This window comes from Girardinichthys multiradiatus, chromosome 21 (genome assembly GCF_021462225.1).
Source record: "Girardinichthys multiradiatus isolate DD_20200921_A chromosome 21, DD_fGirMul_XY1, whole genome shotgun sequence".
NCBI classification, from domain to species: domain Eukaryota; kingdom Metazoa; phylum Chordata; class Actinopteri; order Cyprinodontiformes; family Goodeidae; genus Girardinichthys; species Girardinichthys multiradiatus.
Window position 1 is genome coordinate 38,029,243 of NC_061813.1, and position 19,010 is coordinate 38,048,252.

The 19,010-nt window shown below is 39.6% G+C and overlaps 1 protein-coding gene and 1 long non-coding RNA gene across 6 annotated transcripts; both read right to left on the minus strand.

Moving 5' to 3' along the window:
• Window positions 1–790: 790 nt before the first annotated feature.
• LOC124857720 lies at window positions 791–8,450 on the minus strand. 4 transcript variants are annotated; one of them, XM_047349094.1, is made up of 6 exons: window positions 8,290–8,450; window positions 7,936–8,178; window positions 2,860–4,706; window positions 2,643–2,790; window positions 2,334–2,444; window positions 791–972 (listed from the first exon to the last, which is right to left on the minus strand). In XM_047349094.1, the coding sequence occupies exons 2-6, from the start codon at window positions 8,174–8,176 to the stop codon at window positions 944–946; spliced, it is 2,376 nt and encodes a 791-aa protein (XP_047205050.1). In that variant the 5' UTR covers window positions 8,177–8,178; window positions 8,290–8,450; the 3' UTR covers window positions 791–943. The 4 variants fall into 4 exon arrangements, with proteins under 4 accessions (XP_047205050.1, XP_047205049.1, XP_047205047.1 ...); XM_047349093.1 differs by having other exon boundaries at window positions 2,334–2,441; window positions 2,643–4,706; window positions 8,290–8,449; XM_047349091.1 differs by having other exon boundaries at window positions 2,643–4,706; window positions 8,290–8,449.
• An 807-nt stretch (window positions 8,451–9,257) lies between these two features.
• Window positions 9,258–16,734, minus strand: LOC124858343. 2 transcript variants are annotated; one of them, XR_007035806.1, is made up of 3 exons: window positions 16,485–16,734; window positions 14,424–14,774; window positions 9,258–11,358 (listed from the first exon to the last, which is right to left on the minus strand). It is a non-coding gene; the product is annotated as an uncharacterized LOC124858343 (long non-coding RNA). The 2 variants fall into 2 exon arrangements; XR_007035807.1 differs by lacking the exon at window positions 16,485–16,734 and adding an exon at window positions 15,952–16,358.
• Between the last annotated feature and the right edge of the window lie 2,276 nt (window positions 16,735–19,010).

Below are 19,010 nucleotides of genomic sequence, written 5' to 3' on the forward strand. Positions count from 1 at the left end.
CTGTTTCTCCACAGGCCCTTAGCTCAGCTGCTGTTGGTTCTACTAGGCTGAAGCTCAGAGATCTGACCTTTTCTGTCATGACTCAAAAACGACAAGACGAATATTTAAATAACTTATTTCTGCTTTTGTTGGTCTGTTCCATTTCATCATCTTGATTTGATCTGTTTTAGTACCGCCTAGCACACTGGTTAAAGAAATCAAACTTACCTGCAACTTGCTGAGTTTTCTATACAGAGTATTAAAAAAAATAAAGACATTATCTGGTTTTATTCATCACAAGTTCCCTGGACATCACCAATAAGGATTACTATTTTGTAAAGGTGAAACTGCTATTAAAATGTCAGGTTTTTTTAATATATCGTCACTGGAAAGACTTTGTACTGTTCCAACATAAATATTACCAATACCAGAATTTGCATGCAGCTTTACATTATTCTAATTTCCATCTTAATTTTGTGCAAATTAAATTGAGGAACAAATTGTTCTGTAGAAGCTTTTGCAGATACGCTTGAATAATTGACTACTTTTTACTTGAAAATATATTGAACACCCCTCTTTAGTACAATTTCTGACTAGTCTACCCACCTCCGCAGAGGTGGAAGCTTAAAAGAAACTCAAAGCCAAGATCTGCCATTGATAACTGAAACACTTTCTAGTTATAATTTTCCCAGTTCTTTGAAATGAGTGAAAAACATTTAATCGTCTGATGTGAGGATTAAGCTGTTGGTTTTTTTTTTTTAATAGTAACAGTTCCCTCTTGTGGACAAATTCAGGAACAAGACAACTTAAAGGTGTTTGCAACTATGAAGGTTGTGTTTATTTTAATATGATAAATAGTGAACATTGTGATTATTTACATATTCAAGCGTGGTAAAAATTTAAATTATGTGTTGATCATTTAAAAACAGTGGTTGTACTTTGTTGGGTTGTGCTTATGTGCAAATCAGCATCGTGTTTCTTTTGTGGAGGTTCCTGAGGAAAAAAAAAAAAAAAAAAGGATGTAAAAGTCACTGCCACATTTCAAGATTAAGATATTTAATACAAAATTAAACCACATCCCATGTGAGAAACTAAATCCATCAACAGGCTGCATTATTTCAACAAATATTTCTAAATGTGCTTTCTGAAAGTAAATGTATTGACTTAACCCATCCAGTCTAGATTAAATATAGTACAGTACTCCAATATTTTCCTGTTCTGAGAGAAACATCCCTTTTTCTTTTATGGCCAGTTTACAAACTTCAGTTTACAAAATGTGACTGCAGCTTTTCAAACAAGGTGGTTTGACAAAGATGGCAATTATTGTAAATGCTGCAAGACAAATGTGAAAATGTAGCTGCATCACTGGTTTCAGAATGAAAAATATTTTTCCATCCTTCAGGAGTCATTTTTTCATGTTTAGAAACATGATAGAAAAGGCCAAAAAAAAAAAAAAAATGGCTTTAGTCTAGGTGGATTTTAAATGTGCAGATTTTTAGGTCCAAAGGTGGTCCTTCATGGCCTGTGTCCTACATGGTCCAAATGTTTCACTGGTCCAACTCATCTGAATCAAATAAATGCATCCATAGCAGGTTCCGGCACAAACTTATGCCAGGACACGATTCAGCTGTGATAGAGCAGGAACTTGTGTAAAACATGGAGGACACCAGTCTTTGAGGACTGGGGGTGGACAGCCCTGTTTTAGGTGATTTCATTTGAAAATGTCCAAAGCAGTATTTTAAACACTACTTTCAATGCTGCCATTTTATTGCCTTGGATTATACAGTTGTACATCCAAGACAGGCTACAAGCAAATTGGACGTCAACTACTTGAATCCATATCCATGGGGAAGGCTATTCAGTTTTTATTGCCAATCATGAAAACAATTGTTAGCTCAAGTTTGAAATGACACGGAAACGCAGCCATGTCAGCATTCCCCGTGTATCCAGCTTCTAGGCAGTGAGAATGCTGACTATTGACTGAGCACTACCAAAGTAAATGTAACCCCAAGATAAACCAACAGCTACTGGCCAGTTTGATGGACTTAACCAAAGCCTGGTGAAGATGCCAGGGGAAGACAGAGACCAACTGTAGATTGAACATATATATCCTCAGGAAGCTTTTAGATGCCAGCTCCTTTTCTTGTATGAATAGATTTTTACAAATAGGCCATCAGACATTCAAACTATACAGTGGCAAAAACACTGAATGTGACAGTTTGATTTTAACCTTCAAGACTTTTTCCATTGGGATTTGTTTGCCTGAGTTAGTTGCAGTCTAATAGATATTGTTTTAAGGGTTTAGACTAGGTTTTGTTCTTGAAAAAGAGTCAAGTGAAACACCAAAAGCAAACCTTGTGACTGTGGTTGTGTTTTCTTGTGACTGATCAAGTGTTGTGAGGTGGCTTCCTTCAAGAACCAACCATTGTAAGTGCTGGGCGTAGCATCCCTCCATGACCTTTCTGCTGGAAGACATGTTTACAATGAGAGGTCAGGACAATGTTAGCTGCTGTAATAAACACTGAACCAAAACAAAACTGCTCCATGAAAGCAAGACATTTTCTGCTCAACCAGATGTAAAGGTCACTGACTGAAGCCATTGTTCTTGGCACTGTAACTGAAGTAATATAGCCCAGTGATTTTTGATAAAACCATTGGCTTACCAGTTTCTCGTCTGTGCGTCAGGTACATCTGGTCCCGGCTCCTCAATTTTTCCTTTGGGGAAACTGGCGCGCCGCAGTTCTCGTCAATTTCTCGAATGGTGTTACCATGCGGACAGTGGCGCAGCCTTTCCCAACCAACAGACTGGTTCTGCAGATTATTATGTACACAGTTACTCTCCTTTAGCATTGTGCGGATTGGCCCAGGACTTTTGGTTACCATCTGCCTGGGTGCCAGCGGCCTCTTGAGGTCCTGACGTTTTCTTGAGTTGTCAGCTGCCCTCCATTTGGGTCCCGTCTGACATGAGCTGTTCCCAGATGATTCACCCTCAGTGTCCTGTCCATAATGGAGAGAACAAAGGTCTGGATTGGAACCTTTTCTCATGAGTTGTCTCTTTGTGTGAGATTCGCATGCCTCACATGTTGGTAAAAGGACATTCCACTGCTGCAAGGGAACCGCTTTCCTTTTTAAGCTTTGGCCATCACACACAGAACTAGGAGATGTGCTGATCCTACTTTTTGCCGTACATCTGGTACAGAGCCGCTTGTTCTTGGACCCACGAGAGCTGAACATGTTCTCATTAAAGTTTTTGCTCAGGCAGCATTCATGGTCAGAGAGACTTTGCCGATCCACCTTGCCTTTGGGTTTGTACCTCTGTTTTGGTTTCAGAACATTCAGTTGTTCCTTATAATCCACATCCAACTTTCTTCTCCTTTTAGACACATCCAGGCCATGTAGATTAATCTGTCTATTCTGCTTTATAGGAGTTAGTGGCATCTTTCTGGAGTAGCAACTATGATCAAAGTCAGAAATCCAGCTGGTGGAGGGGAGATAGGCAGGCAAAGATTCAAAGGAGGTCTCCTGATAAACCTGGTCATTTGTAGTTTCAAGCTGGCGTTGATCTCCGTCTGATTCTAGAGGAGACTTGTCTAACAGAAGGATATTAGTTGAAAGAGTCACCTCTGCTGTGTTTGTTAGCACTGGCAGTGGAGAATCATCTGTAGCAGGGCAGATATTAGCTTCAGACATCTCGCTCCCAATATTTCCTTCAGTGGGTATCATTTTGTCTAGTTCAGCCTCTGCAAGTGGAGGTAACTCTGTCACAGGGATCATTTCCTCAGGAGGAACAGCCTTTAACATTACCATTTCCAGTGCATTGCCTTCAGGTGAAGCATTCAGTGTTTTATTGGAAGCCTTCACGAAGGTCTTTTGGACAGGAGAAGTCATGATAGTTTCCTCTGACGACCAGACTGTGGACTCCATCTTTCTAAGTTCATCCAAATATGTTGGATCAAAAGGCATGTGAACAACCTTGTAGTGAAAACTCTTTGAGGTCACACCCAAATCTTTATTACTTCTAGTCTCTTCAGCTTTGTTTGCAGTCACAGGATCTATCTGGTTCCTGGGCTCCTCTAGGGAAAGGGCCTTCGCCCCAGTGTTTGGCTTCCCAACTAATAGGAAGTCTGGACAAACTTTAAGCTCCTGCTCAGACTGGTCTGCTTTAAGCTCGAGACCCTCATCCTGCAGGAGACCACTCTGGTTAAGAGAACTACACTGGACCAGATCCTGGGAGAAGCTCTGAGACATTTCTGCAGCCTCATGAGCATGTAGCAGTTTGAGTCCCACTGGTGTGGTGCAGCATTCAATCCTCACTTCCTCAGTTTGAATCACAAAGCTGCTGTTTGATGGTGTCCCTGTGGTGGAAGAGGGTGCCTTCTCTTGGAGCTCTGAAGGATGATCCTCCATCTGTGCAGTCAAAGCTGGTGACTGCAGCTGACCAGTAGGGTCACCAAGGGCATTGTTGGAGCATTCATTGGACCTTGAGGTGCTGGTCCTATGAACTGAGAGAAGGGGCTCAGTCTGAACCTCAGAGCTGGTCATTTCTTTGGACGCAGAGTTGTGTTGGTAACGAAACCTGCGGGCATGGTAGGCCATGGAGTGGTAGTACTGGGGGTTGAGCATGCGTCTGTAATCCATCAAATGGAGATGGGTATGGGGAACAACAAAGCCAGGGGGCTCCATGTAGGGTTTTGGCTGATAGTGGGGCATCATTGGCAGGCCAAACCCTTTACAACGATAAAACAGACATTTAAATACAGTAAAAAAAGGAAAAAATATTGCTAGTCACAAATTTGCAGAGTAATGACAGATAATACATGCCAAACATAAGGCTGGGGATGGCATGATGGAGAGCTGTAGTGCCAGGAGAGGTACAACTGGATATTTGGGCATTAAGTATCAATTAACTGGAACAAAAGTTACATATACAGGTCCTTCTGAAAATATTAGCATATTGTGATGAAGTTCATTATTTTCCATAATGTCATGATGAAAATTTAACATTCATATATTTTAGATTCATTGCACACTAACTGAAATATTTCAGGTCTTTTATTGTCTTAATACGGATGATTTTGGCATACAGCTCATGAAAACCCAACATTCCTATCTCACAAAATTAGCATATTTCATCCGAATAAAAGAAAAGTGTTTTTAATACAAAAAACGTCAACCTTCAAATAATCATGTACAGTTATGCACTCAATACTTGGTCGGGAATCCTTTGGCAGAAATGACTGCTTCAATGCGGCGTGGCATGGAGGCAATCAGCCTGTGGCACTGCTGAGGTCTTATGGAGGCCCAGGATGCTTCGATAGCGGCCTTTAGCTCATCCAGAGTGTTGGGTCTTGAGTCTCTCAACGTTCTCTTCACAATATCCCACAGATTCTCTATGGGGTTCAGGTCAGGAGAGTTGGCAGGCCAATTGAGCACAGGGATACCATGGTCAGTAAACCATTTACCAGTGGTTTTGGCACTGTGAGCAGGTGCCAGGTCGTACTGAAAAATGAAATCTTCATCTCCATAAAGCTTTTCAGCAGATGGAAGCATGAAGTGCTCCAAAATCTCCTGATAGCTAGCTGCATTGACCCTGCCCTTGATAAAACACAGTGGACCAACACCAGCAGCTGACACGGCACCCCAGACCATCACTGACTGTGGGTACTTGACACTGGACTTCACGCATTTTGGCATTTCCTTCTCCCCAGTCTTCCTCCAGGCTCTGGCACCTTGATTTCCGAATGACATGCAGAATTTGCTTTTATCCGAAAAAAGTACTTTGGACCACTGAGCAACAGTCCAGTGCTGCTTCTCTGTAGCCCAGGTCAGGCGCTTCTGCCGCTGTTTCTGGTTCAAAAGTGGCTTGACCTGGGGAATGCGGCACCTGTATCCCATTTCCTGCACACGCCTGTGCACGGTGGCTCTGGATGTTTCTACTCCAGACTCAGTCCACTGCTTCCGCAGGTCCCCCAAGGTCTGGAATCGGCCCTTCTCCACAATCTTCCTCAGGGTCCGGTCACCTCTTCTCGTTGTGCAGCGTTTTCTGCCACACTTTTTCCTTCCCACAGACTTCCCACTGAGGTGCCTTGATACAACACTCTGGGAACAGCCTATTCGTTCAGAAATGTCTTTCTGTGTCTTACCCTCTTGCTTGAGGGTGTCAATAGTGGCCTTCTGGACAGCAGTCAGGTCGGCAGTCTTACCCATGATTGGGGTTTCGAGTGATGAACCAGGCTGGGAGTTTTAAAGGCCTCAGGAATCTTTTGCAGGTGTTTAGAGTTAACTCGTTGATTCAGATGATTAGGTTCATAGCTCGTTTAGAGACCCTTTTAATGATATGCTAATTTTGTGAGATAGGAATTTTGGGTTTTCATGAGCTGTATGCCAAAATCATCCGTATTAAGACATGACCTGAAATATTTCAGTTAGTGTGCAATGAATCTAAAATATATGAATGTTAAATTTTCATCATGACATTATGGAAAATAATTAACTTTATCACAATATGCTAATATTTTGAGAAGGACCTGTAGCATTTACACCATTACTTCATAAAGTAAGGTCTTAAACAGCATCTGAGAGTTTTTATTTTCCAACATAAAGGCCTGAATTTGACATGCCATGTGTTAAAACATCTCTAAAGATGGAAAGCAAACTTTAGCAAAGAGGACAATGATCAAGAACAAATTCCAGTTACACCTGTACCTACCCAACATCTTACACCAGTGAACCTTGCCGGTCTAATTAAACCAGTTGGGTTTAATCAGCTGGAGGCCAACAGACTCCAATTGTAAAACAAGCCCTCGAGTTTCTCCTACATTACACGTTATGCCCACCAGATGGCAGTGACATGGTGCCAAAAAGGTCAATTTCCATGAAAGTTCAGAAGAAAAGGTCGTAGAAATATACAACTAAGGTCAACAATTTAAGTTTGTTTTCAGTCACTATATTTAATCCTCCTGGGTCCCAAGACAACTATTTTATTTTAGTATATTTATATGGCTTTAAAAACAATGTCTTCAGCATTTGTGTGTAATTCACATTTGATTTGTTTTCATTTTTGGTTGATTCCCATGAATGTAATGATACATCCTTTTATAATAAATGTTCTCATGCAATTTAAATAACCAGTCGCACATAGAGTGAAATCTACTTTGACAGCTTTGCATAAACATATAGAATGTCAACGATGATTTTTCACACTCCTATGAATGCTTAGCCCTACCCCCGCCCCCCTTCCCAAACGACAAATTTTCATCTATGGGATGGAAAATAAATAAACGAAGCTACTATTCACTACAACAGCCGAGTAAGAAGTAAAACCACATAGAATGTGTTGGTGGGTTTTTTTGGAAAGGATTTTGGAGAAATATATTCATAAACTATAGTTCTATGTCAGTCTTTAAAAAAATAAATAAAAAATAAACTTTTGGCCAAATGACAGGTGCAGGAGTTTATTTCTGACAACTTTACCCAAATTTATTTTTTAAAATCAAAACCAATGTTGCTTCTTTAAAGCCCCTCAAAGAAAACACCAGTGCCAATTTCCATATGAGATATTTCTTTGAAAATTCTTCGTGTTGAGTCCACAGGTGAAACAAATTAAAAAGGGACCCCAGAGGGTTAACTCCCACACTGCATTGAATTGGGAAACATTTCACATGGTATAAGATTTCCAACTCTGAGGGAGTTAATTGGATCTGTTTAAAGCCTAGATTGATAAACTACTAGCTAATGAGCTTAAGATTATTGCTTTCTTCACTTTAAATATTGCCAACAACATTGAATACATTGATTCCTTGAAAGATGTAGATAAGACCATCTGTTTAACCCAAACCTTTTAGCATCATGAAATGACTGAAGGCAAAACCCTCAAATATTAAAAACAAAACATTTTAAGAACATTTCTTCACTGAAAGCAGTTCAAACCCAACGATTCAGAGAACAGAGTCTTACCTAAGCCAGGGTAACCATAGCATGGGTTGTAGGGCATCGACATGGGCATGGCTACAGGCCACTGCATGCTCTGCATGGGCAGGTATGGCTGTGACGGCTGTATGTAGAAGAACGGTTTGTGGGGCTGCTGCTCCTCAGGACGAGGCAGATCCGGAACAGCGTGCTCAGTTCCCAGCTTTGGGTTTGGACCTCGAGGGCCCACCCCAAAAGAATGCTGCATATTAGACGTGGCTGCTTCCATATCTAGACAAAGAGCAAAACACATTTAAAGCTTAGATTATTTCCTGCAGACAAAGGAGGAAAAAACTGCACCTACATGCAAAGAAGAAGACATCCACAGAGAAACCAGCTCACCTTTGCTTTGTGCTTTCAAGTGGAAACCAAAGACTCAATCTGCAAAAATGCTTGTCAAACACTTCTGCTCCAGGTGATGTTCGTCCAATTAAAGCTAAATGAGCTAAATTACAGAGCCAATGACAGAGGGTTATTCCCAGCAGGTGACCTTGTGCAACCGTTCACTCACATGATGTGCAAGGTGTGGAAAAGCTGAAAACCTGAAACTATAGTTGTAATCTAAACGAAGAAGCTGATTGGCTCTGATGAAGAAGAGCAGCCTGTTGGCCCCAGGTTTGACAGAAAAGGCTTAAAGGTTCAGATGCTGTTGTTGTTTTTTAACATCTGTTAGACTCTGCTTCTGTTTGGACATCTCATTAGCAAATAAAAAATCCTTGTGTTTTCATTCATAAACTTTAGAAAACATGTCTATTTTAATTTAGAGCTGCAGTGTGAATCTTTCTCCTGTTTCAGTTAAATGTTTACAGCCGGTTCTGCAGAAACTGGAAATACCCAAAAAGAAAAAAGAATCTGTAATAATTTCAAAAATTCAAGTGAGACTATTAACATTTAAGCTGGTTGGGCTACAAATACAGTAGATGCTCAGACCATTGGGGCTGGAGACACTGCCTCCTGCATTAGGCCCCCAAATTCTGCCCTCAAAAATTTGTGACAAAACACGCCAAAACTAAATGTGTGAGGCAGAGGTGTGAAGGCAGCCATCTTGATGTCCTTAGATCCTCTCTGTCCCGAAGAAATCAGTCAAAACATCTTTAAAGATGATTCGTACCCTTTTATTTAATCTCCTAATTATAAAGCTCAGATGGGAAGTTTCAGTGATTAAGGTTTTATAATTGCATTGACTGTTGCCATTTCCACCCTAATTTGTTCTATTTCTCCTTACAGGTACGTCTATAAAATTCAGACTATCATGAAAAAGTTAAATATTTTCACTCATTTAAGAAAAAACATTATAGATTCATTACAGAGAATGTTTTAAGCCTTTATTTCTTGTAATTTTGATGATTATGACTTACACAAAATTCAGCGTCTCAGAAAATTTTAATATTGTACTGCTGACTTGACAGATGTCCCGAAGACGGTCATTGACACCCTATATAAGAAGGGTTAACCACCAACAGTAATTTCTAAAGCTGGTGGTTCAGAATGCTGTAGGCAAGAATATTCATAGAAAGTTAAGTGGAAGGAAAAAGTGCGAAAGAAAAAGGTGCACCAGAAACAGGGATAACAGCTTCACAGAGATAAGACATAGGCTAGATTCAGTGCACCAAGAGCCACCGATGAATCCTACACAGAAGTGTCATATTCCTCGTGTCAATCCACTGCCGAACCAGAGACAACGTCAAAAGCGTCCTCCCTCAGCTGAGGAGAAAAAGGAACTGGACTGTTTTCAGATTAAAGTAAAGTTTGCATTTCATTTGGAAATCAACGTCCCAGTGTCTGGAGGAAGAGTGGAGGGGCACAGAATCCATGTCATCTGCTGGTTCTGGTCCACTGGGTTTTCTGAAGTACACAGTCAACGCAGCCATCACGCAACCAAAAGCTGGTCCAAAGACCACACTGTTACTTTGCTTGGCCACCAAACTCACCTAACCAGAACCCCATAGACCATAGAGAAACTATGGGGTATTCTCAAGAGGAAGATGAGACACCAGAACAAACAATGCAGAGGACCTGAAGGCTGCTATCAAAGCAACCTGGGCTTCCTGAACACCTCAGCACAACCACAGGCTTATCTCCTCCATGCAACGCCACATTGATGCAGTAATTCATACAAAAGGAAAAAATTAAATGCATAGAAATTAACCTACTTTTCAGAAGCCTGACATTTCTGTTTAAAAATATTTTTTTATTGATCCTCTGTAATATTCTAATTTTTAGTAGTTAAATGTTCCATGAATGTATTTCATGGTACAAAGACACTTTCTTTATTGCTGTCAGTAAATTCATTGTTTATTTCTCCAATCTGGAATAAATGTTGCATACAGCAGCAGATTAGTTTCTTACAGAGTTTTTCTTTTGATTTTAATCTGTGGTTCTGTAGACTTGAACAAAAAGAGACAGAAAATGACTTCCTGTTTTGAACTGATCCAAACCTTTCAACAGAAAAACTGAAAGAAACTGCAGAATAAAACGTTCGAACACCACTGAGTGACAGAAAGTATTAAACCAGAGCTGTTTCATTTCTGTTTTTATTCATTAATGTTGTCTAAATCATGCTGGAAAATAGAGATGTTATTTATGGTATATTGTAGAATTTCTTCCTCTCATAATTTGGTTAAAAATAAAACAGTTACACTGACATAAAACAACTATTTGATTCAGTTCTATGACGATTATTAATTTTACTTTGTTTTTCTTTTTAGTTTGTATTTTTTCCACTAAACCTCCTGAGCTTTGATATACCGTCTATTTTTATTTCTTCTACCTTTTGGGGTTGGGAGGGGGGACAATAAATGTAATAACCAAACATTGTCTTTGAACATGGATCACGTTCTGAAATAAATTATATCGACTGTGGCAGTGTGGGTCGGTACCAAGTCCAACTGGAAAATGAAACCAGCCTCTCCATAAAGCCTGTTAGCAGAAGGAAGAACTGCAAACTTTATTGTTCTTCAAATTATGCTACGGTTTAAATATTGATGAAGGCAAAAAAAAAAAAAACCTGATATAAATAAAGAGTTCACAGTGAATCTGAGCGTATCCAAGGTTCTGGTAATACTAGTGTTAGTATGGACTGGAACGGGGAAACACAATCAGGCAGAATGCAGTTTTATCCTTCATCCTGTAGTGTTGAAAGCATCTCACAGGTTGTCATGGATCATCACACTTTTACAGTTCTGTTGTAATTTGCTTGGGTTCAGCTTCTGCTGCTGGAAGGTGGGTTAGGTTCTGGTGATAAAGGTCTCTTCCTTCTACGTAGAACCAGAACAACAACAACAATAACAACAATACCACCAACAGAGAGACCAGCTATCAGTCCAGTCGTGTTCCATCCATTCATCTCTTCTCCATCCTTCTGTTATCTGTCCTCTTTTCCTCCATCTTCTTTTAGTTCATCCGTCTTTCCTGCAGAACAGAACCAGATGTTAGTTTGATTTGTCAGTTAGATGATGACCAGAGGTGGGTACTATCTAGTTACATTTTCTTGAGTAACATTTTGAAAGAAAATGTACTTTGAGAAGTAGTTTCACTGCACCATATTTTTTACTTTTACGGAGGAAAGTTCTGGAGAGATCAGAGTCTGTCTGCATTCTCCTCTTTTACCGGTTCTGATGCTCTACCAGTTGCTCCTACATGTTTCTCTCGTTAATGAGACAGAACCTTTGGAAAGTCCTGGTTCTGGTTCTAAAGGAGCCCCCCCCATCACTGTTATGAAGCTCATGCTTATTGCAGGTCCAGTTGGTGAGGTATGTAGAGGTTACAGGTGTGTTAAACAGAACAGTGGGATGTAGCTGACCGAGCCAACAGCCTGTCTAATTAACCAGCTAATATTAGCTTGTCAGACTCCCAGCATTAGAAGATAAATAGAAGAAGAGCAACAAGCAACAAAACTTGTTTACTGTAACCCAGGAGTCTTCATGCTGGTGGAGATCAGATCACATGATGCTTTCAAAGCCCTGTAATAACCTCTGTCACCTGGAGGACCAAGTTCACTCAGACATCCAGATTTTAATCTTCCTCCTAGTTTTTATTCTATGTTGATGGACCATGTAGAACCTGAGATATGATGGTTTTAATCTCACCTAATCTAAGATGGGCAGATTTGTTTGAATTTATCCATCAGTTGAATTAGCTGAAAACACAGATTCTCCCAGTGTTTATTTTCATGTTTATTAGTTGATTTTTATTACAATAAATAGAACATTATGGGTCTAATATGTTCCAGTAAAGTGGTGGAATATAACTGCTACATTAAAATGATTGAAGGCATCAGATCCTCAGGGTTAAAAACTAAATTCAGTGACGGTTTGTTCTGCATTGTGTTTTAATCTTCCATCGCTGTCCTCATGTGTTAAAACTACCTCCTGTTTCAGCTTTACATTTATCTCACTGATTGTGACGGACATTTTATTTATTATTTAAATATTTTTATCTGAAATAAACTGATCGATAAATGATTGTCATTAAACAGGTGATTTTAAACAGTTACAGCCAGCACTCATTTATCTTATTCACTAAATACAGGTCCTTCTCAAAATATTAGCATATTGTGATAAAGTTAATTATTTTCCATAATGTCATGATGAAAATTTAACATTCATATATTTTAGATTCATTGCACACTAACTGAAATATTTCAGGTCTTTTATTGTCTTAATACGGATGATTTTGGCATACAGCTCATGAAAACCCAAAATTCCTATCTCACAAAATTAGCATATCATTAAAAGGGTCTCTAAACGAGCTATGAACCTAATCATCTGAATCAACGAGTTAACTCTAAACACCTGCAAAAGATTCCTGAGGCCTTTAAAACTCCCAGCCTGGTTCATCACTCAAAACCCCAATCATGGGTAAGACTGCCGACCTGACTGCTGTCCAGAAGGCCACTATTGACACCCTCAAGTAAGAGGGTAAGACACAGAAAGAAATTTCTGAACGAATAGGCTGTTCCCAGAGTGCTGTATCAAGGCACCTCAGTGGGAAGTCTGTGGGAAGGAAAAAGTGTGGCAGAAAACGCTGCACAACAAGAAGAGGTGACTGGACCCTGAGGAAGATTGTGGAGAAGGGCCGATTCCAGACCTTGGGGGACCTGCGGAAGCAGTGGACTGAGTCTGGAGTAGAAACATCCAGAGCCACCGTGCACAGGCGTGTGCAGGAAATGGGCTACAGGTGCCGCATTCCCCAGGTCAAGCCACTTTTGAACCAGAAACAGCGGCAGAAGCGCCTGACCTGGGCTACAGAGAAGCAGCACTGGACTGTTGCTCAGTGGTCCAAAGTACTTTTTTCGGATGAAAGCAAATTCTGCATGTTATTCGGAAATCAAGGTGCCAGAGTCTGGAGGAAGACTGGGGAGAAGGAAATGCCAAAATGCCAGAAGTCCAGTGTCAAGTACCCACAGTCAGTGATGGTCTGGGGTGCCGTGTCAGCTGCTGGTGTTGGTCCACTGTGTTTTATCAAGGGCAGGGTCAATGCAGCTAGCTATCAGGAGATTTTGGAGTACTTCATGCTTCCATCTGCTGAAAAGCTTTATGGAGAGGAAGATTTCATTTTTCAGTACGACCTGGCACCTGCTCACAGTGCCAAAACCACTGGTAAATGGTTTACTGACCATGGTATCACTGTGCTCAATTGGCCTGCCAACTCTCCTGACCTGAACCCCATAGAGAATCTGTGGGATATTGTGAAGAGAATGTTGAGAGACTCAAGACCCAACACTCTGGATGAGCTAAAGGCCGCTATCGAAGCATCCTGGGCCTCCATAAGACCTCAGCAGTGCCACAGGCTGATTGCCTCCATGCCACGCCGCATTGAAGCAGTCATTTCTGCCAAAGGATTCCCGACCAAGTATTGAATGCATAACTGTACATGATTATTTGAAGGTTGACGTTTTTTGTATTAAAAACACTTTTCTTTTATTGGTCGGATGAAATATGCTAATTTTGTGAGATAGGAATTTTGGGTTTTCATGAGCTGTATGCCAAAATCATCCGTATTAAGACAATAAAAGACCTGAAATATTTCAGTTAGTGTGCAATGAATCTAAAATATATGAATGTTAAATTTTCATCATGACATTATGGAAAATAATGAACTTTATCACAATATGCTAATATTATGAGAAGGACCTGTATATGTTTCTATGTATTAAAATCTAAATAATAAATGAATGTCTTAGACAACATTATCATAACTGTAATAATACATTATTTTAGCATCAACGATATGGCATCGATTGCTTCTTGAATGTATGAAGCAGTTAGATGATGTTCTACAGTTCGGTTTAATTTTTTTAATTATACTGTAATATTGCCTGTTTTTCATTTCAGTTATAAGATGTTTCTGTCAGACATGAAAACTATGATTCCTTGAAGTGTTTCTGTCCATCTAACATCTGATCTGAGATGTTTCTCTCATGTCAAGAACCAGGAAGCTGCTGGAAGTTCTGATCCAGAAACAAACAGACTCACTTTGAACTATGAGGTCAATAATGCTGATGGGGTCAGTGTCCTGAATGGATCTCTTCCTGCGATTATTTCCTCTCTGAGCAACTCAACACTCATATCTTCCTGTATCATCAGTTGTCACGTTCTTCAGAACCAAAGACACGTCTCCATTCTTCACGTCCACCAGATCCAGCCGGTTCTTAAAGGATGTAAACTGATAGTCTGGATCAAACTGCTCATCTCTGTATAGAAGAACATATTGATCTGACCCCATATCAGTTCTGGTCCACTTTACAACGATAACAGGTTTGTTCTGATCTGCTCTACATGTCAGAGTGACGTTGTCTCCAGGTTCAGCTGTGATGATTCTCTGACCTGCAGGAGAGGAAACATCACAGAGCAGAGATGTTGAAGCTGCACATTCAGAATAAGAAGACTAATAATTTACTGTCTAATGTTGCTTTAGAAACAGACTCTAGTTCAGAGGAGTCTAACTCCAGTCCTCGAGGGCCGGTGTCCTGAAACGTTTAGATGTGTCCCTGCTTCAGCACACCTGAGTCTAATATTTAGGTCATTAGCAGGACTCTGGAGAACTTGAGTGCATACTGCGGAGGTAATCCAGCTATTTTGATTCAGGTGCTGGACCAGGGACACATAGAAAAGTTGCAGGACACTGACCCTCAAGGACTGGAGTTTGACATCCCTGTAATAGTTGATTAAAACATTATAATTATTGTCTATTTATAGCTGAAACCAGATCTTGACCTTTTATGGCCCCCAGGCCTCACCTGACCTTTGACCTCTCCCAGACCAGAGAACAGTAAAACCTCTCAGCTTCATATCTGGCTGATTGATTGATTGGTTCTTCTCTGATATAAAGTTTCAGATAATTATCAGCTGATCAACATCAGATTTAATCTACAGTGAAAACCAAGAACAGATGATTGAAGTTAAAGTTTTCAGATCATGTTAAACATTGTTAGTGTTAATATCACAGTCCGGTAGAACCATGGTATATTTATTGAAGGTTATCCCACCATGAGAATCTCATATGGGTCTATGTTTACTAGGAACTACAGTAGAGCAGCTGGTTGGACCTTCACACGCCTGCTGGTCACTTTGTCTCATTCTCAGTTTTAGTTGATTATTTACTGCAAGACGCCTCATATGGACCATGTGTTGGTTTTAACCAAGGAGACGTTTAGGATTCACTATTTTCTACTCATAGTCTTTACTGTGAGGAAATGTGGTTTAATGAATCCAATAAATATCATCTAACAGAGACTCAGAGTTACTGTGGTTTAATGGGGTCCTAATCTGTCCCAGTTTCTAAGAGGTAACTGGTCCAAACAGGGAACAGAACCAAAATACATTAGAATAGAGAATAACACAAAGTTTTCAGATAGTGAAGCACAGTTGATTTAAATTATATGTGAGACCTGAACAAACATAGGACAATTTATCTCCAAAATTAACAGGAACAGGGAATAGATTTAAATCTCATCATCTCACATGAAAAAACATTATTCTTCTTATCAAAGTTTAAACTTACCAGCAGAAGCAACCATGAAGGAGACAACAGGCAACATGCATGACGCAGATAAAGCAGCCATTTCCTCGTTGAAATTCCTCGGTGAGTTTAAGCCTAAGTTTAATGTAATACTCAGAGGAACAACAGAGATCAGAGTTTAACTTTATTACTAAAGTCTGTTAGATCTACTTTAGGGTTGGAGGACAACTCTGACTCTAGTTTAGGCTAAATAACTATTTATAGTCGAGAGAAACTCAGTGTTGAATCGAGGACAACATGAACCTACGCACTTTAAAAACTAACCTACAATCGGTTTCTAACTAACCACAGTGACCAACATCTGCACCAACCAACAAACTGGTACCTGGTCCAACATCTACCTCCTTTAAAAGCCTTCAATAAGAACATGAAGACGACCAACGCCCAAATATCTGCAGAGGAAACATGTGTCAGTCTGCTCTTCATGGAAATAACGTGAACCCCTGAAGTCTAACTGAGTTTATCTCCATTAGACCTGTTTAAACAGGTTTAATCTGAAGCATTTTAAAACTTACCAGCAGAAACAACCATGGAGACAACAGGAAGCAGAGTAAACATGCATGACGCAGATAAACCAGCCATTTCCTCTTTGAGCTCCTCGGTGAGTTTAACCTTGAGTTTAGTGTAATACTCAGAGGAACAACAAAGATCAGAGTTTAACTTTATTACTAAAGTCTGTTAGATCTACTTTAGGGTTGGAGGACAACTCTGACTCTAGTTTAGCCGACTATTTCTAGTCGAGAGAAACTCAGGGTTGAATCGAGGACTCGCTGCAACGGCTTCACGGAAGAAGGAGGAGCTGAGAGACATGAACCTATGCACATTAAAAACTAGGCTACCATTGGTTTCTAACTAACCACAGTGACCAACATCTGCACCAACCAACAAATTGGTACATGGTCCAACATCTACCTCCTTTAAAAGCCTTCAATAAGATGTAGGGGAATTTTCTCATCAAAGTAGGAGAGAAATTAACTCATTAAAAGAGCAAAACCAGGCTTTGTCTTTATAAGTTTTATTCAAAGGCATTCAGCGTTTGAAGACCCTGTCACTGAGGTTAGTCAGTGAAGCAGAGCCCCGATCAACATTTACACACAGTATTTATACCAGAACATGACAGTGGTATCTCAACTTCAAAGAGTCTGTGTTTTATGGCCCTAGACTAGAGGGTGACACGGGAGTGGATTTTCTCTCCTGTCCCATCCCGCTCCAACAGAAAAATGTCTTGTCCCATCCCAATCCCAGGCCAGCATAACGAAAAAAATCCTGTCCCGTCCCACTCCTGGTAAATTGACTCCCACTCCTGTGCCACTCCCATTTTTGTTTTCTTCATTTAGTCTTTTGACAATTTCTTTGTTTGAAGGACCAGTTAGGTCCCTGTTTTTAGTTGTAGTAAAGGCCAGTTAAAGTAAAAAGAATAATAATGAAGAAATAATAAAATATCAAACAAGGAAACAGACCATGCCTATCTTAGCTGAATAAACAGTAATGTACCTAGTTGTATTTTACTTATTTATTAAGTGGTTGTTTCCTTTGAACAATGACATTATTTTTATGTTTCAAGTTGCTGAAACGAAAGAAAAATGCACCTAGTAAGAGAACTGTTCTTGGTGAACAAAAGGACAAAAAGGCATTACCTTCATAATTTAGAAACTGTACCTCAATGGTTCACAGCCCTGGTCCTCAGGGACCCCTTCCCTGCAAGTTTTAGATGTGTGTCTGCTCCAGAACACCTGATTCAAATTCTGACATGATCTCCTATACAGGCATCAAGAATGGAGGGTCAAACTGGACAAAATTAATACAATAAAATCATCATTAAATAAATAAATGTCATGAATGTCCCATAAGTGAAGTAAATGTAACATGAAAGAAATGTAACATTAAATGTGCCATTAAATTAAAGGTACCATTTATTTATTTAATACATCATTAGAAACAATAAATGTACCATTATATCATGAAATGGATTATTATGCAATTAAATATGCCACTGAATAATTAAGTATAATTTTAAAGACGACATGACGTAATTAGTGGTACACTTAATATTTAATGATGTATTAAATAAATTATACATTTAATGGTACATTCAATTTTTTTCTATTTCACAACATATTTATTTAATATCTTCCCTTGATGAAGCCTTTCTACGAGGTCTGCGAGGGGACATGGGGGAATTGTTTCTCTTTTGCGTTCTCACGCAATAGTCTTTGCGTTATTTCGCAATACTTTGTGGGATAGTTTCCAAACCAGATAACTGCAAAAATGAAACAAACACTACACCCGTTTTGAGATTTATTGAGTTTTATTTTGAAATCAGCCTTAAATAAAATTATCTTCAATCAGACTAAAAGACAGTTTTTATCCACAAGCTGTCAAACAAACTACTGAACAATAATACTGCATGAAACCACATCTGTGACACTTTATTTCCTTATTACTGCTGCATGATGTGTACTTTGTTTTTTTACGCCATTAGTGTTTTTGTTTTTATCGTGATTTGAACGGTTCTTCTTATCCTAAGTATTTTATCGCATTGTTTACTGCGTGTTAACCTGCATATGACAAATAAACCATATCAATCACATATCAGTGTTTGTTTTATGAGCAGTTTATCATCTGTGCTGTTGCTCCAAAATGCCAAACGCAAAAGTATTGCGTGGAGACGCAAAAGAAATATATTTCCCCATGTCCCCTCACGGGCTTCCGTACCTTACCTCTTAAATCTTTAGAGCACATGCAGCAATTTTGTTGGTCAGATGAGACTTTATGGTACTTTTGGTTTGATGAATGAAGAGATGCAGGACTGATTTAATCCAGAATCTGTCTTAAAAGTGTCCTTTAATCACTGGTGAACTTGATTACAACTAAACACGTTTTACAAGCAGCAGACTGCGTGTTAAAACCGTTACATTCAACTCTCCTGAAGTTCGGTCATATTTGCGACTTTCCTGTCAGCTCTATGAGTTTTATAGATGAGTCCTTATTTCTGACTTTACGTTACAAATCCAATTTTACCACGTCCAGTTCTCCACCTG